At 38.1% G+C, this 26,103-nt stretch overlaps 1 protein-coding gene across 3 annotated transcripts in view; it reads left to right on the forward strand.

The window, feature by feature from the left end:
• Window positions 1–3,255: 3,255 nt before the first annotated feature.
• The window catches only part of LOC140170021 (trans-L-3-hydroxyproline dehydratase-like), a 34,316-nt gene continuing 11,468 nt past the window's right edge, over window positions 3,256–26,103 (forward strand). Inside the window, exons 1-2 of one of the 3 annotated variants that reach the window (XM_072193333.1) lie at window positions 3,256–3,461; window positions 21,390–21,645. In XM_072193333.1, the coding sequence (XP_072049434.1) occupies window positions 21,456–21,645 (190 nt within the window). In that variant the 5' untranslated portion in view covers window positions 3,256–3,461; window positions 21,390–21,455. Of the gene's footprint in view, window positions 3,462–19,519; window positions 19,873–21,389; window positions 21,646–26,103 lie in introns of those variants that run through there. The other 2 variants (XM_072193331.1, XM_072193332.1) reach the window with 2 other exon arrangements.

Consider the following 26,103-nt stretch of genomic DNA (forward strand, 5'->3'; position numbering starts at 1 on the left):
TTGTACACAGAATTGGGGTCAAAGGTCATTTTAGAGGTAAAATCTTACAGTTGCATTATCTGGACATATGTAAGGGATATGTGGCTCAAACTCATTGACAACATCTCATGACCAGGGGGAAATTTTACAGGGGTCGGGTCATAGGTCACGCAGAGGTCAAATCTTAAAAATGCATTTTCTGGAAATGTGTAAGGGGTATGGGGCTCAAACTTGGTGACAACAAACTTCATGACCTGGGGATAATTTTGATACATTTGCAGGGGTCAGGTCAAAGGTCATCTTAGGTCAAATCTTAGAATTTCATTATCTGGACATCAAAGTTCAAAGCTCAAGCTCGGTGACAACAAATCTCGTGACCAGGGGAACAATTTGAAGGGGTCAGGTCAAAGGTCATCTGGGGCTAAATCTTAGAGTTGCGTTATCTGTCGGTGACAACAAACCTCATGACCAGGGGAACATTATTGAACATCTTGCAGGGGTCATGTCAAAGGTTATCTGGGGTCAAATCTTAGAATTGCGTGACAACAAACTTGATGACCAGGGGAAAGTTTTTGGAACATTTTTCAGAGGTCAGGTCAAAGGTCATCTGGGGTCAAATCTTAGAATTGCATTTTCTGGACATCTGTAAGGAATACGGGACTCAAACTCGGTGACAACAAACCTCATGACCAGGGAAATATTTTTGGAACATTTTGCAGGGGTCAGATACCTCCACAATACCAACAAGCCCCAGCTAGGTTTGTGGTCTATGACCACCATTTGCCACTAGTTCTTCTTCTTTCTTCTTCTTCTGGCAACCGCAATCAACTGCATCTAGCTCCGCAAGGGATTGACAGATTTCAACCAAACATGACCCAAAAGACCACTGGGCTAGGCCAAACCTTCCATTTGACTTTGACCTTGCTGTGACCTTTGACCTAGCTATAATGGTCAAAATGTGATTTCACAAAAATGCTACTCCTTCCACAAATTTCATGCGATGAGGACATGGTTATATCATGAGACTCGACTTTAGTCGGTGTCTATAGGGTGTGCTCAGATAAGGGGTCAAAGGTCATAAAGGGGTCATTTCGGTCAAAATCTAAAAATATTCAAAAAATCACTGTCTTTACAAATTACATAGCAGAGAGTCGCCATTAGCACACATGCATTGCTACTAGCTAGGGTCTTTAGGATGCCTACAGTTTTGGGGTCAAAGGTCATTAAGGGGTTACTTCCGGTCAAAAACCAAAATTATCAAAAATGTTCAAAAAATTTTTATCTCAAAATATAAACAGACCAGAATAATATAACCAACATACATGAATTAGTGTTCCCTGATGTATGCATGGTATTTTTATTTTGGGGGTCAAAGGTCATTAAGGGGTCACTTCCTGTTTTTAGCTGAATACCTTCAAGAATTTTTATCTCAAGAACTAAACATGTTAGAATTTTTTTATTAAAATTGGAACAATACATTTTGTCTGTTTTTTTTTCATTGAGGTCAAAGGTCATTAAGGGGGTCAAAAGGTCAATCAAAAATTTTCAACAAATCAAAATCCATGTATAAGTTCCGATTAAGCTGAAATTCACCAGGAATATTTCTTATGACATCCTAAGCACAATGCAAGAGCAGTTGACCCCATCCGTAACCCAGGGGTCAAGTTATAGGGGTCAAATTGCGGCTTGTATTCAGCGTCTGTTGACTCTAGTTTTTATCTTGCTTTGCATTCTTTATAATATCTCAATTTTGAGACTTTCGATTCATTTTGTTTTGTTTATAATTTAATTGTTCTCTTTATAGGCCTAATTTTAATTATTTATGCTGCATGTTTTATAATCTCATCAACTATGTGTGTTGTTCTTGGTTTATTAATTTGTTTGTTTTTATTGTGTTTATTTGTTTTCCCACAAAACTTATATCATTGTTTTGTTTACTTGAATGGTTGGATGGTATGTTTTACAACCAATTTAATATTTTTCATATTTTCCATGATAATGTTATAAATAGGCCTACATAGGCTTATTAATTTATTGAAACTTTTGTATTTAAAATAAATTGTTTTTTTAAATGTTTTAAAGAGTTGTTAATTTTGTTTTCAGCCGAAGTTCGCATTGATTATTGTTTGATTTACTTGGCTCATTAGTTTGTTTGGTTTTCAAGTTTAAAGTAGGCCTATGGGCCTAGAATTTTCAATTTATACATTTTATTTTGCCAAAAATTCACTTATTTTGAAACAAGAATTTTTCTGTTATATTTATTTGCTTTATAGGCCTATCATGCATTTTGTTTGTCTTCTTGTCACTTTTCTGAATATAGGCCTACTACTTTTACTGCCGTAAATTTATGCAAAACTTTGGCTTTTGCTATTTTCTTTTTCCATTTTTCAAAATGTTGTTTTTTATAGGCCTATTAGTTTGATTCGTTTTTCATGTTGATTTTTTTTACGTTATCAAATTATGCCTGTAAATCGGTGTACTTTTATATTTGTATTTTGTTGCTATTGACGTCGACTGGCGAATCGTAGGTAAACTTATGTTTGCTGTGTATTTTAGTAAATTTGATGCATGCACTTCAGTTTTTAAAAAAGCTAACTTGCTTTTGTTGCTTGAGTTTGATATTCACCTAAATATATTTCACTAAATTTTGTTTTTCACATCAATATAGGCCTATTGTTTGTTTGAAATTGTGTCTTATTTTTTATCACGGAAATATTAATGCTAGTTATAATTATTAATTTATTTTACATTTTAATATTTTAATTCATCAATAGGCCTACATTCTTCCAGAGAAGATGAGAATCTTCTCTGATTCTTCTTATAATATTCCTACTTTTAACTTCTTTATTTTCATTTTTTCTCAAGTTGTTTTCTTTCGAAGTGTTTCTTTGTTTCTGCCATTCTTTGCATGTTTATTGGTTTCTTCCTGTTTATTTATTTTTATTTATTTATTTATTTATTTATTCAAATAACCACCAATTAAGAAACTGTATTTTATTCATTATATTAGTTTATTGAATTATATTTTGTTAACTTATCATGTTTATTTCTTTTACTAACAAATTTATTTTATTCATCTAATATTTCCCTTATTTTTAAAGTTCAGTTTGCAATTTCCCCTCCCTAATCCCCTAAAAAAAGCAAGAAATAAAGAATATTATTTGAATAAATCAAGAGAATATAAAAAATATGGCAATAAAAGCAAAACCGGCAAGCCAAAACGCCGGTGCTGAGCACCCAGGCCCAGTCGCGTAGTCACACCGGTGTGAGTCTCCTGCGAAGTCGCCGCGCCGCGAAGTCACTCTGGAGGAACATGGGAGCCCGCATGGGAGGCTGGCTACCCGGCTATTTCGGACCGGCGATATGGAAAACCGAGGTGTAGTTTCCGATGGAGTGACATTGTGGTGACATCGGCGTCACACAGATGAGAATCTTGCAGTGTACCTGATGAAGTCCTCCGATGTGAAGGACGAAATATTGTAGTGAGTAAAAATTCACTTGGTTTTGTCACACAAAAATGTCTCTTGTTTAGATCTAATAATGTTGTAGAATCAAAATCTTCATTATATCATAGACTTATGATTGAAGTCAAAGTAATTATCTATCCTATCCTGCATCGTTTTATGGATAAAAATGACTCAAAATGTTATTGATGATATTATTGCTCTCTTAAACATCAGTTTTGTCTTTTCAACGGGAAAAATTAGATGGAAAATAAAGTTTTTAGGGGCTAGCTATAATATGGGCACAAGCCTATAGACAGGCCAAAATTTGAGAATTTGTGCTAACTGGAGGCATTTCGTGTTAAAAGTGGTTAAACAAGCTTTTCTAGATAATTCGAGGGTGCTGAATTCGAAAATTCTGTTTAACCGGTTCAATTTTGGAGTCTTAGCCCTCAAAATTCAAAAAACAAAATGGCCGCCATTTTCAACATATTTTTGATAATAACTTAAGTTTTAAACAACATAGGAGGTTTAAAATGGTGGCAATATCCATGTTTATGATACAGAGGAACCCAAATTGATTGTTACTGAACTTTTACCTGGTATGGTTTTGCCGCCATCTTGAATTCCAAAATGGCCGCCATTTTCATAAAGTTTTTGCATTTATTGCTATAACTTGGATAGTAGACAACATAGAAGTTTAAAAATGATTGCAGTACTCATGTTTTTGATACCAAGGATCCCAAATTATATGTTACCTAATACCTGCTGTAACTAGTTAGGGTTGCCACCATTTAGAATTCCAAGATGGCCGCCATTCATTTGACAATTTCTGGGTGTATCTCAAAAAACAAAATTGTCATCGTTTTCATAAGGGTACATTACTTTCTCTGGCTAAATGCCCGTTTAATTGTAATTTAATATTAAATTAATTTTCCAATTTAAAAAGGTTAAAGATTTCAAAATTAGCTATTATTATACTTTACACCGTACAACTCATGAAACTGGTAACTTAACATTGGCACTTTAAATGTAACTTATTGCTCCCGTTAGGATCTTGGAACTATGATTCTCTCTATTTGACCTTTCACTTTGTAGTTCAGTGATTCCTAACTTTAATTGATGTCTTAAGTCTCTTCTGTTTCTACACTCTTGTTGGCTGTTCAATGCACATGCACAAGCACAACCATCTTTGCATGTTAGCTTAGCTTTCATGCAGCTGCAATTGTCACTTATACATCCTTTGGTACATTTGCATGTTGGTGGTAGATTCTCCTGTGGACAACCCTTTGGGAATAGTATCACCCGTGCCTTATCATGCTTATTGCATCTTTCCACGTCATGCACCTTATACAGACGGCAAATGAACTGTGCCAAGAGCCGTCAACAATTATTGTTTGGAACACCTTTTGCCATAGCCAGAAAACTGTGACACACTGTCACAACCAGTTATGAAATAGCAGCAAAGCTTCCACTTGGCATTTTGTGGATGGGGATGTATTTGGGCTTTTTACAAGTTCCTGCCTTCATCCACAACTGAGTGCATAACATCTTGTCAAAATGAGCAGCCAGCAAGACAAAAACATCAGTGTCACGTGCTGAAACCACCACAGCTTCAGAATTTATGTTAATGCAATGAAGTACAAGATGAGTATCCGTATCCTAGGTTAGCCTCTAGGGGCGAATTTCTCGACGGGTGGCTTAGCAATTGGCTTGTCTAGCCTCAAGGCTTAAGAGGTCGTAAGACCAGGCTTAACTGAAAACGTATTTCCCGAAGCACGGCTACCATAGCCTCGAGGCTTCGTTAGTCCGTGGGCCAGGCTTGTAGGATTAGCCCCAGGCTTTAGTAAAATTTGCATTTCTCGAAATCAGTCTTCTGTAGCCGTAGTCTACGCAAGCCTGTTAGACCAGGCTTACAGCGGCTTTTCTTGGCCCTGCCTCAGAGCAGGTCTTAGGTCGTAAGCCTTGGTCTATTTCAATTTACAAATTATTTAAATTGTAACGCAAAGTGTATCTTTCATATTTTGACGGTCTTTCAATTAACATGAGTAAGCAGTCGCGTAACTAGGAGGGGGGGGGTGGAGCGGGGGAGTTCTTGGTAAATATTATTAGGCTTACTTCTGAGAGTTATTAATTAACCTCATATTTGGTCATTTTAACCTTAAAAACTCAATTTTTAAGGTTAAATAAATTGCATTTATCCCACTTTTGTACCATTGGCCTATATGTCACCAGCTTTAATAGCTTAAATATGGCATTTGTACCATTTTTGTTTTCAATCCCACCTCCCCCCCCATGTCAAAAAGAAATCTACGCCAACGTGTTCCGGGGACACATTCCAAGCAGATCCCATAACTCCTCAGACCCACTCCACCCCTTACAAACCCAAACAGCATGAACGATGCCTGCCCCTCATTTATTATGTTTTCCCCCGCTTACCCCCACCCCACCCCCAAATGAATGATGATATTTTTAACAACGAATATATTTTTTTTTTAAATCTTTCATCATCATCATGATCATCATCATCATCATAATCATCATCATCATCATCATCATCATCATCATCATCATCATCATCATCATCATCATCATCATCATCATGAAGACCTATATGATACCACCTGTCCCTATACAAGCCTTAATAGTTTGATACTCGTACTTTTCATAAGTAGGCCTATTACAATATTATTTTGGAGTGCCTATATTATACCAGGTTGGACATCAATTTAATACAATAGAAGAACGACAAAATTGGTAAAGATATAGTAAATATTTGACACGAAACAATAATGCATGCAGTATAAAAACTGAATTTACGGATAAGATGCATATAATATTGCTATATCTTCTACTTAAATAATTATAAATATTGTACCAACAGTAACTTCATGTGAGATCTGAGAAGACTACTGATATCAGCAGTAGATAGCACGTTGATTGCTTTCCTTTTTAGGGGAATCACAGCTCCTTTCCATTAGGCTTAACAGTTTTACCCTTTTTGGGATGCAAAGAAAAAACCACGAGTATAAAGCATATAGACGTAGGCCTATTATTCATACAAGTTGGACTCATAAAAGGTCAAGTGGAAATAAAATAATACATAAAAGACACAAAAACAGACACAACGTTCTTGCATCAAGTTGTGTACGGTATAAGCCCAAGCAGCAAGCACAAGACCGCGGGTCCAGGCTAGTCTTTGCGCCGGGAACATTGCGATAATGAGACGGCAACCTTGTTAGTACGGTAAACCGTCAGGACCACAGCTTATGTACATCTATACCTCCAACAGCCTATACAATTAAGTCGCTGGTTGAAAGGGACGAGGTTGTCAAGCGTTAAGCCTGCCAGGCCACTAAGACTAGGTTGAATTTGCGTTGAAGAAATCCGGCTAGAGTTAAGACTCGGGCTTCGAGAGCGGGCTAGGCTTAGTAGCCTCAAGGCCACCTTAAGACTACGGCTTAATAAGACTCCTGTCGGGAAACTCGCCCTAGGGGTATTGTGTCCATCTCTGAATCTGAAGATCTTACTTCTGTGATATGAGCAAATCGTCCAGCCACTACAAGTATTGTGGGTGCAATTGATACAACATTTGTCATAAGCTGTTGAGATAGGAACTCGGCAAGATTTGCTTTATTCTCTCCAAGGGAGAAAATTAGTCCAGTTATTCGGTACAGGAACGTTGTGGTGATCTATTACCCGGCGTACTGGTCGATAGCCCAGGTTCGTTTTGTTCTGGTTCCATGTCTTGATGGAATCATGCTGGTAGCTGTCAACGGTTACGTCAATTATCTCAAACTCAGTCCCCATAGTAAATCGCATATCCCAACTTAGATGCGTTAGTTCAAGTGGCAACGATTCAGCGGTCTACAAACATCTTGAGGGTAGTGGTCACAGCTTTGACATTGACAAAGTTGTCATTTTGGACCGTGAACCATGTTGGTTCGAGTGGGGAGTCAAAGAAGCAGTGTGGGCGAGCCGAACAACCGTCCCTCAACACGAGCGGGGGCTGTAGAATGAATCTGTCACATGGTTGGGATCGTGTCATCAAGCAACCTCCTCATCGATTGCATGACCTCATCGAGTTGTCATTTTGAACCGTGAAACCTGTTGGTTCGTGGGGGTTCGAGCTGGGAGTCAAAGAAGCAGTGTGGTACGAGCCAAACATCTGTCCCTCCAGGAGCGGGGGCAACCTCGGATGACCCTAAATCATCCATGGAGGGATAGGGAGATAAATCCCCCAAATATTTTGACAGGGGTGGCACATACAATCATCACCTCCCAATGTTGACACCTGTATGTGTAACATGATTTTTGGTCATTTAAACCTAACAAGTGCACATTTTCGCGTGCATGTATTCCACTTTTACATCACTATATTTCATTATTTTGGATTGAAACATTATTTAGTTTTGCTTTCCTGATTGTTTTTGAAAAGTTCCAACATATGAAATATGTGAGATTTAAAACAACATTAAACAGTTTCATTGAATCAAACAAATTTTTAACACTTTGATGATGACCAAGAGATTAACGCGTTGAAGATGTGATCATATTATGAAATTGGAAATGACAACAATTTCAAAACAATTTTGTTTTATTTTGTTTTGTTTTGTTTTGAACAAAAAAATAATACAGAAAAATGGTGGAACTTTCCTTGACTTGAAATGAAAGAAAAAAGTTGCACTGAAATAAATCACATTGTTTCTGACAAAAAAATAAAATTGTTTTGGCAAGAATTACTACTGGATTTACCTAACATGAGAAAAAAAAAAGATCTTTTGGTCATCGTTATCTAAAATTACTGGTGTGATCAATGCAAAGTAGATTGAAGACTGCAGACTCCATATCTGGTCTTGTTGACTCGGCAGTGATGAGATGAAATGGAATCACACCATGTGATGTAAATGTGTATTATTGCAAAATGTGTGCTATGTATTTGATACAGGTTGACAACTGTATCGGTGTTAGGGGCTAAGCATTGTGCATCATAATGCTTCTTACAAGTGAGCATAGTACAGTATAACTCAATTGCGTTTCAACACATAAAATACACTGTGGACTGCAATTCAACTTTAAAACTGTGAATCACTTGGCAGCCTAAAATAAGAATTTTCTTGCTTTGCACTTTTGATTTGATTGATTTCGGAACTTAACATGAAAAAAAATGTGAATAAGAAATGCAATGCGTGCAAACTGTGCTAAATGCGTGCTAAAGTACGCTTATGCTATAACCTAGCTAGCTATACGCGTAAACTATAAAAAAAGTTAAGTTGCAGTTATGTTCTAAAAACTCAAGTCCTGGATCCCTAAGATGCACTATATCAATCACACAACAAAATCTTGCAGATGTCCTGGCAATCTTCTGTTTCTTTGTGGTCGTTGTCTAGCTGGCACTTGGGGTTGTGGTGCTGGTGGTGCTTCAACTGTAGGATCTTCATCATCGTAGTCACTAAGATCTGGCTGCTGTTCGATGTCTTTCAGCTGACAGTGCGTCTTCTTGTAGTACGAGCTGTTCCTGGTAACAGTTCTATTGCCATCGCTTGCGGTGATCATGCTCCCTTTCACTTTTGTAACTTTGTACAGCTGTGTGTGATAAGGTGTTTGGTGCGATCTGAAGGAAGCGTCTCTCTTCAGGAGGACTGTGTCTCCCACATTTAGAGTCTTTGGGACCGAGTTCTTGCGTTTTTCGGCATTTGCCTTCATTGTTTGTTTGTTTTTTCTGTCATGACTGCGAACTTTATTGTTCTTGGGTTCTGGCGATATCTCCGGCAGTCGTGTGCGTATCGGACGACCGAATAGGAGTGTTGCTGGTGCTTCGCCTGTGGAACTATGGGGGGTCGCTCTGTGATTTCTTAGATACTTATTTAGGGCTTGTTTCCAATTTTGCTGTTCTGTTGTAGCAGTACGATACAACTTTTTCAAGTTCCGCATCATTCTTTCTACTTCTCCGTTGGCCTAGGGCCAAAGTGGTGTTACTTTGCGGTGGTGGAAGCCAGAATATTGAGCAAACTGAGCAAATTCTGCACTATTGGATGGGGGGACCGTTATCAGTACGGACTGTAACTGGAATGCCATAAGCAGCAAAAATGGTATCAAGCTTAGGAACGACTGTTTTGGCTGAGGTTGACTTGATGACTTCTATGACTGGAAATCTACTGTAATCGTCGAGAACTACCATTAGATATTCTCCTGTGGGTAATTCCTTGAAGTCAATGCTCAACTGTTGCCATGGACCAGGTGGTAGGTCTGACATCTTAAGTGGTTCACTTGTATTCCTTTCAACTGTTGATGCTTGGCATGGTAAGCAGGAAGCTACTGTTTGTTCTACCAGGTGATCAATTCCAGGAAACCAGATTTTGAGACGCATAAGTTGTTTTGTTTTGATGATTCCCTGATGCCCTTCATGAGCAATGTTTACTGTTCTCTGTTGGAGACTCTTTGGAATCACAGTGCGGGGGTCTCGTAGTAGTATGTTGTGTTCTGCATTAACGCTAAGTTCATTGCGGACTTTGTATAAACTCTATGTCTTTCTTGTTTGCAGCTGTGGCTCTTTGCTGGACTGTGTGCCATTGATTGTTATTGATTGCCCAAATGCATTCTTGCAGCACTGTGTCATTCTGTGTTTCAAGTTCTATTTCAGCTACTGTAAGGGATTTGGGAACTGCATTTGAAGTTATCAGGTTGACATATTCTTCTGCCATCTTTTCTTCTCTACTGGAAGACTTGGTACATGGAAGTGGATGGCGCGACATATAGTCGGCAGGATTTGATTTTCCTGGTTGGTACTTGAGTGTGTAGTCATACTCCTGTAGTCTCATTAACCATCGCTCAATGCGTAATGGTGGCTTGGATGAGGGGTTATTAAAGATGGAGAGTAGTGGCTTGTGATCTGTTACTACTTCAAATTCACCTCCATACAAGTACATGTGGAAATGTTTGACACCCCACGCGACTCCTAGCGCTTCACGTTCAGTCTGAGAGTAACGTTGTTCTACTTCTGTTAAAGATCTACTGCCTAGAGCTACAAGGTAGGATGTAGTGTCACCCTCGTGTTGAATCATCGTGGCACCACGACCAACTGGGCTGGCATCAACAACTACTTCTGTTTGTAGATCCTGGTTGAAGTAAGCCATTTTACAATGTTCAGTTATGGCATTCTTGATTTCTTGCAGGGCGATTTCCTGCGGACCTTGCCAGGTCCATCCACTTGACCTTCTCTTTTGTGAGTTGTCTCAGTGGTTCTGTGATTGTGGCAAGTTGTGGTATGAAGCGTGCGCAGTATGTGGCTAGTCCAAGGAGACTGCGGACTTCCTCTTTGGATGTCGGTGGTGAAGCATTCTGTAAAGCTTTCACTTTCTCTGGGCAGGGTGAAATTCCCTCACCGCTGAATGTGTGACCAAAGAAATCGACTGAGTTCAAACCAAACTTGCATTTGTCTTTATTGACTGTTAGATTTCTGTCTTTAAGTCTTTGAAGACAATGTCTGAGGCGTTCTTTGTGCTCTTCTGGATCTTTGCCAAAGACAAGAATGTCATCTGAGATGTTTATGACTCCATCAAGGCCTGCTAACGCTGACTGGATTAAATTTTGGAACTTCTCGGCAGCGCTGTTTACTCCGAAATTTAACCTCTTGAACTGAAAGAGACCAACATGAGTTGAAAACACTGTAAGATATCTGGAATCTTCATGGAGCTCTATCTGGTGGTAACCATTCTTCAGATCTAATTTCGAGAAGACTGTAGCACCATTAAGACTGGCTAGAATGTCATCTATGGTGGGCGTGACATTCCGCTCACGCTGAATTGCTTTATTTGGAGCTCTCATGTCGATGCATAGTCTAATCTCATTTGTGACCCGGCAGCACAAACGAGCCGTAAATTCCCTAAATTGTATTCTGTGTTACGGTGTAAAATGTGTACGAAGGTCGTATTCATCGATAACTTAAGCTGGCCCGACTTCCGTCTTATTTTGATAGTCAAAAACTAATCAATAATCCTATTGTTGAAGTGGATAATAAGCTTCTACCTTAGATGGCCGGCTATAGAACTTTTAATAGCTCTGGTCTTTGTTTGCTTTTGCTAAATCCTGTGCAAGTGGTGGGTTACCAGGCATTGTATTTTGTACAGGTATGCATAAACAACAATTAACAATGAGAGAACTTTCTTAAACCTCGTTGACTTGGGGATGATTTGAAATGACCGCCAATTATGACTGTTTGATATATATTGCCAGCAATGTGGAAAAAGAGACACATGTAAAAACGTAAAAAGCTATAATTTTGTTGAAGGAGCAAAGTTTAACAAACCATAACCTCGCTTCTGGATATCGTTTGAAGTCAAATGATATACCATTTTTAAGTTTATGATGTTTATTTTTAAACACGAAATAAAACAAAATTGACCGGGGAGGATATTACGGCTCATTCGCCGTGGACGGTCACATTTGGACTTTTTGGTTTCTTCACAACTGTAATTGGTGAGACCCATGGTGTCGGCTTGTCTGTCACCGTTTCTATGACATCAAGATCTTGTAGGCGTTGTAATTCAGCCTCAACTTGTTTCCGGACTTGGAATGGTATTCTTCTGTGTGGCTGGGCTACTGGCTGTATGTCTTCATTAACATGTAGCTTGCATGTTGTTTCAGTAAGCTTTCCTAGGCCCTTAAAGCAATCTTGGTATTCTGCTAAGATTTGGTCTATAGTCTGATCAGTGTCTATTTCACAAACTATGTGAATTATGTGTAAGGATTTGGCTGTGGCATAGCTAAGTAGAGACTCACGGACAATTTTGACAACGTAAAATGCGGTACGGAGTGTTTCACCGTTGCAGACGACTGTGACATACATTTTACCAAGAACATGAAGCCTCTTCTTGGCGCCATACGCATAAATCTTGGTACGTGTCTTATGTAGTTTGGGTTTAGTTTTCAGCTTATTGTACTGATGTCTGCTCATTACGTTGACCGTTGCTCCGGTGTCAAGCAATAAATTGACTTGTTGACCATCAAGCTTGAGTTTTATATGTGGTTGCTTGTCTACATCATTGGTTGTGTAACTTGTGGCACGGAGGACAAAAGCATACTCCTCTTCATCACTGTCGGGATTTTGTGCATCGCTGTCACTGGTGTGAGCAATGGCGTTTGCTTGGGCGCGTGCCTTTTGCCTGCATACCGTAGAAAAATGTCCTTTTTTTCGACAGAAGTTGCAGCATTTTCCAACTGCAGGGCAATCGCCTTGTTGAGGATAGTCTCCTCCGCAGTTTCTGCAGCTCCGTTTACCCGCTGATGGCTTTGACTTGAATTCAGCCTTATTGGTTGAACCTGACTTGATACCATATTTGCTTTTTTGGGGGGGGATTTTTGCACTTGATTGACCACGAGATTTCACTGATTTAGAATGCACTGCATTGGCCTGATGATGTGACTTATCTGATTGTGACATGTTTGCTACTTGTACAGTCGCAGTTTTTTTCACCTGAATGGTATGTATTGCCTTTTTCAAAGTCAGATCGTCTTTGCGCAACAATCGTTGTGCAAGTTTATTATTTGACAGTCCAAGGATGATTCTGTCCAAGATCAAGCTGTCTTTAAGGTCGCCAAACTCACACGTTTCGGCAAGGGTGCGCAGTGCCGTTACGAAGGAGTCAACAGACTCGCCATGTTTCTGTGCCCGGGTATTAAATATGTACCTTTCATACGTGAGGTTTTTCTTACCGGCACAATGTGCAGCGAATTTGGCAATGCCTGGGTCAATTTTATTTGCATCACCTTCATTTTCCCATTCAAATGTATTGTACGTGTCTACTGCTTCTTGTCCTACAACACTTAGAAATGTAGCAACTCGCTGTGCATCAGATTTAGTGGCTATACCTGTAGCAAGTTCGAAATTTTCATATCGTTGGCGAAATTTCTTCCAAATGTCTGCCAAAGTACGGTTAGACATATCGAGTTCTGGTGGCGGTGGTATCGTTGTAAATGCTGCTGCCATGATTGTTTGTTTACATCTACGTCGTGCACGTGAGATTTGCAAACCGGCTCAAATCATGCAGAATTTCTCAATGATAACACTTGTCTACTGAGACGCTGCAATCCATTGATCACCACTAAAGGTCATAGCTTTGCGGTGCAGTGCGGTAATGTCGATTACTTTTTGCCGCAACTCAACGCAACTTATTATTGCGATACCGCAATGCAGTATTTTGCAGTACAGTGAGTTCGGCAACGCACCGCATCGCAGAGTAATTGCGGCGTAGTATGAGCGGACCTTAAGTGCTGAAAATTTTCATGATAAGTATTAATAATATTATCAAAAAAGTATCCCTAAGAATTTGGTATGTACTAGCCAAAGAGCTTCCAATAGAATAGAGTGGTAATAGATTATGTAATGCTTTGTTCGTTTGATGCCGATTAGAGTTTGCGACAGGCTATTCATAAAAGTGGTACCATTGTTTCGAACAAAGGGGTTCCGCCATTAAATTGGTCACTGATCCGGCATCATATTAACGCTCTACACAACAGGTGAGTATCAATAAGTGACCACAATACAGTCATGTGTAAGGGCAGTCATTTGTAAAGTGGTACCATTGTTCTAACATATCCCAAATGTGTGCTTGAATGGGTCTGAAGTCTATAAAGGAAGCTTTAGCTGTCGATCTTTACCACCCACCTGACTTTAGGCGCTTCATTTAAATAAATTGAATGCTCTTGCTGATCGATTACACATCAGAATGTATTAAGGCTGCCATGTCCACATATCTATATTACTCTACAGGGTGGGCCATTAAAAACTTCACACTTTTTCGATGGCTTATTTCTCAGAAATAAAAACACATATTGAAATAAGTTGAACATAATTGTAAACCTCTATGTCTGGACTGTCATTGCTGAAAAGGGCAGTAACATCCATGGTCTAATTACAAAATGGCGACCATTTAAAGCAGAGAAGTCAAAAACCACTTTGCACACACGTAAGACTATAGACAATGATCATGCATATTAAGTTTTTAGGCTTAAGCAAGTTTTAAACAAGTTTGATGACTCTATATGCATTTACTTGAGTGTCATTGCCGGGATCATCGGACTCATGCGTGTATGAGTTGTTTACTGTTTGAAAATCATTCACCTGTGAAATTGACACAAAAGGCTGATTGGGCATGCTCATTTACATAACAAATACACTAGTTTTGGAGGGAACTTCAAATTTAAAATGCCTTGCGTGCGTTCTTGTCATTCATGTTAGAGATACCCGTGTAAGTACTTTGAGGTGATTCTTGCTGTTCAAAATGCGGCAGTTTACAAAGGAGGAACGAATTTTCATCGAGGAGGGAATTTCAAGAACCGGAAAGGTGCGCTCTGTCCTGAATGCATGGCCAAACCAGTTTCCGAATACCAGACTTCCTAGTCGCCGACACATCTATAATATTAAACAAAAGTTTCACTTACATGGAACTGTTCTCAATCGGAACAAATCTAACAGTGGGAGACCACGAACAGGAAGATCAGCCAATCACATTGCCGATGTTAGAAGGGATTTGCAAGCTAACCCAAGATTGAGTACTCGACGGAACAATTGTCCCCATATTCCAAGGACAACGTTCAGACGAATCATCACTCATGATATCGAATGGCACCCTTACAAGATCCTTAAGCGTCATGGACTGCAACCAGGAGATCCAAATCGGCGACTTCAGTTTTGTAACTGGTTAGTTAACAGAGCATGTCGCTTTCTTGATACCGCTGTTGTTGTTGACGAGGCTTGTTATATCTCTATATAAGATTTATGTTATAGTGCAATAACCATCATGAAGACTCGGGTATAAAATTATGCACATTATCTAGAATGCGACTGCAAACAAACGTTAACTGCGCAGATTATTTAAAGCTACTGTTACATATTCTGTTCAACTGGAAGGCTACATATTCTGTTTGAAAAAGAAATATTTATTTAAATATGGTTAATTTACAAGAGAAATATTGACAGAACTTTCATGCGTACTGTTATTTTTCTTCCTTTGTTCCTAATCCATTGTGGTGTGAACCAGTGACCACCATATATCGCGTGATCATCCGCTCCATTTGACTTACGTGTGTGCAAAGTGGTTTTTGACCCCCTTGCTTCAAATGGCCGCCATTTTGTAATTAGACCATGGATGTTAATGCCCTTTTCAGCAATGACAGTCCAGACATAGAGGTTTACAAATATGTTCAACTTATTTCAATATGTGTTTGCACTTTTGAGAAATAAGCCATCAAAAAAGTGTGAACTTTTTAATGGCCCACCCTGTATAATGGTAATCGCTATACGCATACATGTAAGTATAAGTATAGGCCTATAAAGGTTGTTTTAACAAATGTCCATTTAATTTTATTTTAAGGAGATTGGTATAGAAATAGTGGCGTACCCAACGAGGGGAGGGGGATTGGGGAGGGCAGATTCACCCCTGTGAGAAGTCTTGGGAGGGGGGAGGAGGAAGAGGTGAGGAGTGGATATGGAGAATGAGAGAGGGCTGGAGGAAGGGAGAAAGAGGAAGAAATGAAGAGATATAATAAAGACAAGTAGATAAATAGAAATATAAGGAAAATGATGGGAATGAGCTGAGAGAGGGAGGGTGAGAGGGGACAAGGAGAGCGAGGGAATGATCAAGTATAGGCCTAAGTAACAAAAAATAAAGTACACGGAAGGGAAAAGAAAGGAATGCTGGATACATTTAATAATAATTATTAGGCCTATATAATAACTAAACACATAACCGCACTGGGCAGCCATTCGATGATGTCAATGCCTTTATGCGTTACGTACGGTAATTAAAACGCCCAGTCAGATGTATTTCACACCTGCCAAGCACAAGTCATCCAATTTCGAAAACTGGACGTTGAATGTACACTCTCATGAATATTGATTGGCAACATTTTCCAATATGTCAGCACTCTAACCGGAAACAATAGAACAATAGACCCTGCAATGCGTTGGTACTAACAGTCACCGTCTTTCGCGGTCACTGTCTTTTGCGGTACTGATATTTTCTATATTTTTTAATGTTCTATTTGAGGGAAGGGTATGAACGTTTGGACAGTATTTATTGTGGGACATTAGAGCACATCAGACATATCGAATTGCATTCTGAATACGAAGAATGTCATTCTGATATCAAATAATTTAAATTTTTTGAAATTCGCAATGTAATACACATTTAATTAATGCCCATTATTCCAAAAATGGTTGATCGCATGCCAAATGTGGGATATGTATTCAAACCAGAATTTATGTCAGCGTTTTATGACACCTCCTTTGTTGCAATGGCCCCATATTGATGTCGCAGCGTACATTTAAATAAAAGTAACCCAAGATTTCAAAATTGCAGCAAAATCCGATTGCCTTGTATTCAGTGTCCATGGAAGGAAATGTTGTCAGCTCTCATCATCTTGATTCGTGAATTTGAAGGAGGTCAAAACATTCAATAAAATAAATGCATCATTATTGATTATGGTAACACCTCCCAATCTAACTTCACCACTGAAAGGACAAAAGTAACAAAAATTGTAACTGATAAAGTGCAAACAGGTGCCTACAATGTCATAAAAATTACAATCTCTGTAAAATGTTAGAAAAGAATATGTTTGGATTTATTTAGAAGCGTTTTTAATTAAAATGTAAATTTGTTCAATTGAATTGCATTTTTTTACCAGCTGCAGCTCGATAAATGTACACAGCTGGTTTACTGATATCAATTTAATTTACTGAGAAAGTGAAAATTACATGTATTGCTTTTTATTCGGCCGAGACGATTAATTTTGCATTGAAAAGGTGCAACTCAAAATTGTGCTCATTTCAACACCAAATTCGATCGTTTGTTTTGCCTCATTATACGACTGAGTGAGCCTTGTACAACAATAGAAATCGGTTGACAGTTCTGCCTGCTTCAAGGCGATTTCCACTGTCTTTGTTACGTTCTTTTAATACACACCTATGACGTCGCGCTATTGTTTTACCGCTCCATTATCCACGAACGTTCTAATCCTTGGCCATTATCCTATACATAACAACCTGGCAGATGACCGCTCATTCCACTGCTAGTGGCGTAGATTTCTTTTTGACATGGGGGTGTAATGTTGTAGTATCCCTTTAATCTCAGAGTGATACGCATTCAGTAATGTCAGCCTTAAGATAAACTACCTGTGCGTGTGTTTGTTGGATGAATATTTACTCGTGAAATACACCATCAACGAAAGTAATGTCCGAGTCACTTCAGTCATCATTTATGTCTGATTTTATCTAATACGTAACCCCTAAAGTTACTTCAATGGCGACGATCGGTGTAAAAGATACCCCGGAACCCACATATGCAAGCAGCCGGGCATAAGTAATGTTGCCAATCAATGTTCATGGGAGTCTTCATTCAACCATGGAAATAGTATTAGGTCAATCAAATTAAGGAAAATCAGGGCTTAACCCGCCACTAATTGCAACAGAAACCATTCAATCGCCATTCATTTCAGAAAAGTATATTAAAGAAAATATCAAAAGTCCCCAAAAGTCCCAAGTTGTGGAACAGTGCCAAATTTGCATAAATTAGTGGTGGGTGATTTTTGTAAATTTGATTGGCCTATATTGCTATTTCCATAATTTCGCGTCACTCCTCCCTACTTCAGCTAACCCAGCAAACCCAAAACGTTTGGTAGAAAACATTAAATGTTGTGATATAAATGGTATAAAATATTTTAATAACATTCAGAAAACATTTGTGAAAACTTTATGACAAAATATTTTCCAAACATGTTTGCCAAAAAATATTTTACAATTAACAATTGTTTTTTTAATCCCAGTATGTCCAACTTACTGGATATTTTTACTCCACTTCAATTTGCGCACATTTCATTTTGACATTTGAAAAACCTGCCTACAAATTTGTTTGTGTTTGATAGAGAGGGGTGTGCTTTTTTACGCTATGAGAGTGTACAATTTTGTTGGAAAATGTTTTAAAAAGGTGCTCAACAGTTAATTATTTGCCCACCCAGTAAATTCAACCTGCCTATTGCCCAAAAATGCTCCACCAGTAAACAGTAAATTTGTTTAAGAAAAATGGACACCATTATTTGATTTGATTAACGTTTCAACTATACAGGAATCAATATCAAAGTGTAGAAAGCTAGCATGATTTTGTGACCAATTTCCAAACAAAAGAACTTGGAGCCCATGAACTTTGAGTTAAAATCCTGGGAGGGGGGGGCACATCAAAACAATTTGGTGGGTATGTTCCCCCGGAATTTTGAGGAGGTGAGTTTTTGGGAGCTGGCGGCGTATGGTAAAAGGGAGTCTTTTGGAGCTGCGAACAAGAAAATGTTGACTTTTGGAGCTGCAAACAGTCAAAATCAAGGGCCTTTTTTTGGCTTTCTGGTTGAAAATCGCCTATAAAAATAGAAATATGAGGAATGAGCAATTTTGGAATTATCAAGATCAAATATAGGGGGTCTTGCGGAGCTGCGAAATTCAAAAAGGGGTGTTTCCGGTGGAACATACCCGTGTGGTCATTTGTGTTAAGTGCCCCCCGGTTAAGTAAGTTGTTTTCATATTAATCTGAAACACGATGAAATAAATCCACTTAAAGGGGCATTTCGTGATCCACAGCCTATCCCCCACTTTTCTCAAAAAAAGTTGAGATTTTTATATCACTGGAAACCTCTGGCTACATAATGTTTATGTACAAAATATTTCTTGCAGATTAATTCGTTTAGCAAAGTTATCGTAATATTTGAATTTCGTTCTGGTGCACCAGAACGAAATTACAACGCATTGTCTATGGAGCAGTGTAATACACATAATCATGCATAACTCGCGAACGCAAAATCGGAATCAACTGAAATTTTGGGAATAGGTTTTTTCGTGGATATCTAATGAAAAATGACATAAATAGAGGATGCTAGGATCACGAAATACTCCTTTAATATTCAAGAGTCATGAGAAACCTCGCTTGATAGCGAGTCCTTGACATTGATAGCGGTCCTAACAAAAGGTTCACACCAGCACAATATCAAGCGAGATATTATATTGATACGGCTGAAAGTCACGATTGTTACCTGTCCAGACACCCTTTTATTAATGTTCAAAGCAGAAATAATGTACAAACTGGAAAGCAGTGGAAATAATTCGTCTAGAGGTCACAGCTGGCATTCCGACTGCTCACAAACCGGCTGGGACCGAGACACTGAACAAGTATTTTTAAAATTCCCAATGGAAAAAATTATGGCAAAATTTGATTGTATCAAAACTGTTGAAATGCACACAGGAGGACATCCATTACGAATAATTCAATCAGGTTATCCCACAATTGATGGCGATACCATTCTGTCCAAGCGTAGGTTTGCTCGTGATAATTTGGATCATCTTCGAAAACTGGTGATGCTTGAGCCACGTGGACACTATGATATGTATGGTGCAATTTTGGTAAGCATGGTAAGGGTAATACAAATGGTAGAGTAATTCATGCTGAGTTGGAGCTTGGTTGGAGAGAACATGGACCTTTTCAAACTTCATTATTTTTGAGTATATAAATCTATGCCTTTTTGGAAAGGAATTGAGGGGAACATCAGATTTAAACAAAAGTCACAAAAATAATTAAAATACACTTTTTTTCTGACAAAATTGTTTGGAGTAGGATGTTCAGTTAGCTTTTCATGAAGTAGAGACATAAAATAAAGGAAGGATTTTTGGTGTTTTTTTTTAATTGCCTTGTTGATTACCGTCAAATTTAAATTACTCATAAATTTAAATTTAATCTAAATAGTCATTCCAACCCAGGTGAAAGTCAGTGGTACTTACCGCAACGTTGGTTGCTCCAAGGTATGTTGGAACAAGAACTGTCTTTAAAAAAAATCGTGTCTAGGTCATTTGATGTCAACTGAGCATCACTGCGTTGATTGACGGATTGTCATAAAACGTGGTGCATGTAATCACAATTGAGCACCAAAACCATCAAGGTTAACAGTTATTGATAATAGACTAGGTAGTTAGATTGTCATGAAACTTGATCGATATGATCGCTCTTGAGCAGCAAACATTCTTAAGGTCGTCTGAATACAGATTGTTGCACATCGACATCGCCTGGTTAATAATTACTATGCACGATTTGATATTCAGACGATAAATCTTTGGATACCGGGGTAGAAAATGATGAATATCTCCCGGGTTGTTTATTCTAAAGAAGCCATATTTCGATGCTTGCACTTGAATATATGTGTTGAAAGGATATGATAGTCGTTAGCTTGCGTATTGAAAAAGAACCGTGCGCATTGAGCTCAAAAACTGACAAAAAGTTTGATTTTATATGTGCCGAACTATAGCGCAGCGTAGGCCACTGGTGGAGGCAGTCTAAAAGCAGATGACCTCATGGCGTATACCATGCTCACTGACATCTACAGAGGTCAGTCACCAGGCAATTGTCAATAGCCTTAGTCGGATTCCCTTGGCCCATTATGCGTCTCAAAACTATTAAACAGGTCGGAACAAAATGGTCATGCGTGGCTGTGGATTCAACCTACCATGGCGAATTCTGCTATGAAGATATCGGGGCGATGACACTGTGTGTTTGATTGTCATGAAACTCGTATTGAACCCTTTGTTACAAGTATGAACTAAATGTAGACCTTTTTAGCACACATTTTTCAATACAGCTTTCAACGTGAAAAGCCTTGTCAGCGTATTTGCTAGTATGTCATTAGCGGTATTTACTAATAAATACCGATATTTCCCACCATTCCCACCCGGTTAGTTGCTCCATACATACAAATTACTTGCATTCCAAGTACTTGTCAAAGCAAAATTATGAAACGTGATCATCATCCATGGCGTTGGCTTTTTTTAAAGACAGTTCTTTTTGTGAATTAGGTTGTGTGTCATTACTAATATATATTTCCTTGAATTAATTGTTCCACAAAACCATTCCAATAAATCTTCCATTTTATTCTCTGCAGGTGTCTCCAGATTTGCCTGGTGCAGACATTGGTGTCCTCTTCACCCATAACGATGGCTATAGCACCATGTGTGGACACGCCGTCATAGCTCTGGGACGATATGTCATAGATTACGGTCATGTCAAAGCCACAGAACCAGAAACTGAGGTGAACATCCAGTGTCCATGTGGGCTGGTCAAAGCATTTGTACAAGTGACAGATGGGAGGACAGGCCAAGTGAGATTCCATAGTGTACCGGCATTTGCTTTTGCTACAGGTGAATCCTTTTATTATACTTTACAAATTCATCTCACTGCATTCCATCTTGCTTATATGCATGTTGATAAATTAAAGCATAATGTGTGATATGCCTCAGCGACACCCTCAGTTTTGTTGAATTTCTACAATGGTGTACTAAATGCTACCGTACTAAAATACCATAATTACAGTTAAATTTAAGTTTTTATTTTAAACCGGAGTTCACCGATCGAGGGGCGGCTAAATGACATCACGTGTATGTGTATTATTATATCAGTTACGTATAAACTCTGTGCATATCGCTATTCGTCTTACGTCTTGACGTATAAGCTGTGTGCACGCTATTCGTCTTACTTCGTCTTAATTGTTCGTCCTAGCTGTGTGAAGCTTCGCCAATATCCTTGATAATAATACGATCGCATTGTGGGCGCTGGAATGAAATAGAAATTTCCTTCGTTTAATCTTCGTTCTAATGATGGCGGAATAAATGTCAATAAATATCAACATTTATTTAAAACAACGCTCGAAATCCACCTTTCGTTGAATTGTGCCGCTCCAAATTTCAGGATTTAGGTTGAGACATGTTTTCTAGAAGTTCATAGAAAATCGCATGATGTGATATTGCGAAAAATATTGAAAATGTTTGGCATTGTTGTCTTTCTGATATTTTGTTGGTTATAACAAAGATTTCTTTGAATTATTTTACCAAAATACACATATTTTCTTGAAAATGATAAGACACAAAGCAGTATTTTTATCTCGGATTTTATTGTTCACGTGGCGTAACCCCCCCCCCCCCCCAATTGATTACACAACACTGAAAGACTTTTCATGCCGATACCGTTCACCTGTGTGGAAACGAAAAGGGAACATAACAAAGATACCTCAGTGAACTGAGCACATCCAGATCTTACAAAATATGTTTATTTCTTGACTAGCCACCCTTGTTTAGATAGTCTATTCTCAAAATGAAAACAAAGGAAACCTGTACAAAGTAATGGGAACGTCATTCGTTGGAGGGATGTATTACGTTGCAAAGGGTTCTGGGAAGGGTAAGATATTTTGTCTCGGTTTTGAGTTGAAAAATAGGGCCAAAACTAAGATTTATTACGGTTTCTTGATAAAAAAACAATATGGGGAATAGTGTCCGTATTTAATATTATGGTCTGAAAGCTTTTGAATAGTTTTGCAGGATTTTGCGAAAACGAGCGGAGCAGGTTTCAAAACTACCCTGTCAAATTGTTTTTCTTGATTTTGTGTAAAATTCGACCACCATTTGGGTAAATCTTACAGGATATTTCACCTATATGAAACCAAATCTAATCTGAAACAACTGGAGAAATTCGTTGAAATTTAAGCTAGAGATGCCAAAAAACCACCTTGACAAGAGGACATGGCCGTAGCAACCGGCAGACATGGCAGACTGAAGTGAAGTGAAGTGAAGTGAAGTGAAGCATATTATTATTGGAAACTATTAAATGTGACTCCTCGCCACAACTGAGCCCGGATGTCACCAATCATCATTTTTGAAATATTCAACCAAAATATTCTGCTTGAAATTAGCTTTAAAATGATGTATATCATGTCTATAGTACTTGACATTTAAGTAGTGAAAAATCAATAAAACAGTCAATAAATCCTTTCTTTCCTAGGCTTTCCTATTGTTTATTGTTAAGTTCGATGGAGCATATCTCAATAGTGGCACTGGCGACATCCGGGCTCAGTTGTGGCGAGGAGTCACAAATATGCTATATTTATGGACACATTTGTTTCTTGCCTTAGAAGTTGTTTGAGTTCTAAGGCAATAAATTCTTTTCTTTCTTCTACAGATTATACCTGCAGAATCTGTTATAATTTAATTATGAAGCAGCCAGTAGCCCTCACAATCCCGGGCTCACACTCTTCCTCCCATCCGATCTATATCTTCATCCAAATGTCTTCATCTGTGTTATGTCCTGGGGTATAATTATGGCTGACAAGGGGTAAACTATCTTTTGTCTTAATACCGGGTGTCCCAAAAAAAGGTTACATGTAGATTTTTGAAAATATAAATCTAAGTTAATGTTAACAAATATAAGTATCCTTTTCATGACATAATCTATGTACCCTCTATAAATAGTACCCCTGTGAATGTCAAGTTCACAACCAGGGCCGTTCCTAGGGATTTTGCCGCCCCATGCAAAGTATTGTTATTTCACTCCAGAAAATTGATTTCAATTTGATTCCAATTCAATTCTTTCTACACCTGAAGTCTTGCTATTCAATTCCAATTCAATCCACCTTGCTTTAGAATTAGTTCAATTCGATTCCAATTCAATTTTTCAATTTCAAAATCATTTCAATTCAATTCCAATCCAATGCAGTGAAATTAACAGCTAATCAATTTCAATTCAATTCTAAGCATTCATTTCAATTCCAATTCAATTCCAATTCCAATACAGTTGGATTTGTGTACATTGACCACACTGCAATTTTTCATTGTGTCTAGAGATTGAACACTTTTTTGTCCTCGATTTGTAAACACATGTAAAATCTAAACATAAATGTCAAACTTCAAAACATCAAGTGTTTATATCTAAACACTATTACAGACGCGTAGCCATGAATTCTTGATTGGTCGGATCACCAACCTATTAAATAAAGATGAAAGGGTATCTGATAGGCATAAAGCCCGGGCATATGCCCCTAAGAATTAGGCAATTTTAAATATGAAGGCCCAATTGAAACCACTTGGTGTACTTTTTTTACACTATTAGTGTGTACAAATTTTCCACTAACATTACTTTTACAAAAAAGATGCCCACCGGTAAATTATTTTGCCCATGCAGTATTAATTCAACCTGCTCATTGCCCAAAAATGAAACCTGCTCATTGCCCAAAAATGGCCACCATTATTATGTAAATAATTGTGCTTAAAAATGTCCATACCATACAAAATTGATTTAAGTTCCGTTAATACAACTTAGAGCAGGAATAAATATCAAACAGTAATTTCCACACAAAACCTGAACGCAAATCGCGCATTTATGGAGCCCATAAAATTCAAGTTAAAATCTTGATTTGAAATAAATTCACTTAACTGTAATTCAAGAGTCGTGGGAAAATTCTCTTGTATAAACATTGATAGCGGCCCTAACAAAAGGTTCTCACCATGGTTGTTCATCACAATATGAAGCAAAATATTATTGATCATGCCTGAAAGTCAAGTTATCTGTTATTCATGTTCAAAGCAGAAATAATGTTAAACGAACTGGAAATAGTTTTGTGCAACCTACAGAGAATACGTGTGAATTGTGCTGACAACATTTTCTTTGATACAATTTCGGTCCTGACGGAGGGCATATTATCAGTTTCCCTTCAAAAAATGGCGTTGTTTTGTTATCAGTGAATCTATAATTTAAACAGTTAAACTTCGCCAAAGGTATGAATTCGTTTTGTATTATTTGGCCCGAGCAGAACTATAATTATTAGTATTGAGTAGCATTGGTCTACATTAGGCTTACTAATTTTACTAATAAATAGCATCATTATTTTGTTTGATACAATTTTGGTAATGAAGGAGGGCATAGTTTCTCTTCAAATGGCATTGTTTTGTTATCAGTGAATCTATAATCTATAGTTAAACCTAACTATGAATTTTTTTTTTTTTATTTGGCCCAAGCAGAACTAAATATTACTATACTAGTGTTTATTTTGTTCTTTTTCTTAAACCAAACTTGGTCGGATCAATCCTGCTGATCCGAGCCGTGGCTACGCACCTGCTATTAGGCATCAAATTACTAAACATGTTTAGCATAAGACATGTTTACAAATCGAGGACAAGATGGTGTCTAGAATGGTGTTTAAGACACTGTTTTTGCAGTGCATGTTTTAAATTTTACTACCAATTTTATAACACACATTTGAGTAAGCAACACAAAGTCAAAATCAAGTACACTACTTGTCACAAAAGCATTTCAATAGAAGATACCTTATTTATTGTTATGTTAACTCACTTTTCACATTCAAACAATGCGAGTGATCCTTGACCTCTGGGTCCTATTTTATGAAACTTTGGAACTTCTTAGGTCTTAGGTTACTGACTTCCTTTTGTCTTAACTTCTTGCCCACCATGCACATTATTTTCTAAACTTAAGGTGTGTGGTACGATCGATAACGAGACCCTGTCCCCACATGTGCACACTGACCTCAAAGATGTCAAAACTCCCCGGCAAAAATCAAGGTTTTGATACTATACTACTTGTCTCCTGCACCTCCTAAAGATTTTACACCCAAAATGCTAGACTTCTCCACTTGCCCATTGTGCATACTCTGGCTATTACATTTAAGCTTAAAACTCTGATTTAATGAATTTGTGCACAATTGATGGATTTTCATCTGATCTTTTTAGTCACCATACTCCCTCTGTTTGTTAGCTTCAAGTGATTTTTGACTCAGGTTTTCGCGATTAATAAACTGGTAGATTAAGAATTGTTCA

Source organism: Amphiura filiformis, chromosome 14, assembly GCF_039555335.1.
Source record: "Amphiura filiformis chromosome 14, Afil_fr2py, whole genome shotgun sequence".
In the NCBI taxonomy this organism is placed as follows: Eukaryota; Metazoa; Echinodermata; class Ophiuroidea; order Amphilepidida; family Amphiuridae; genus Amphiura; species Amphiura filiformis.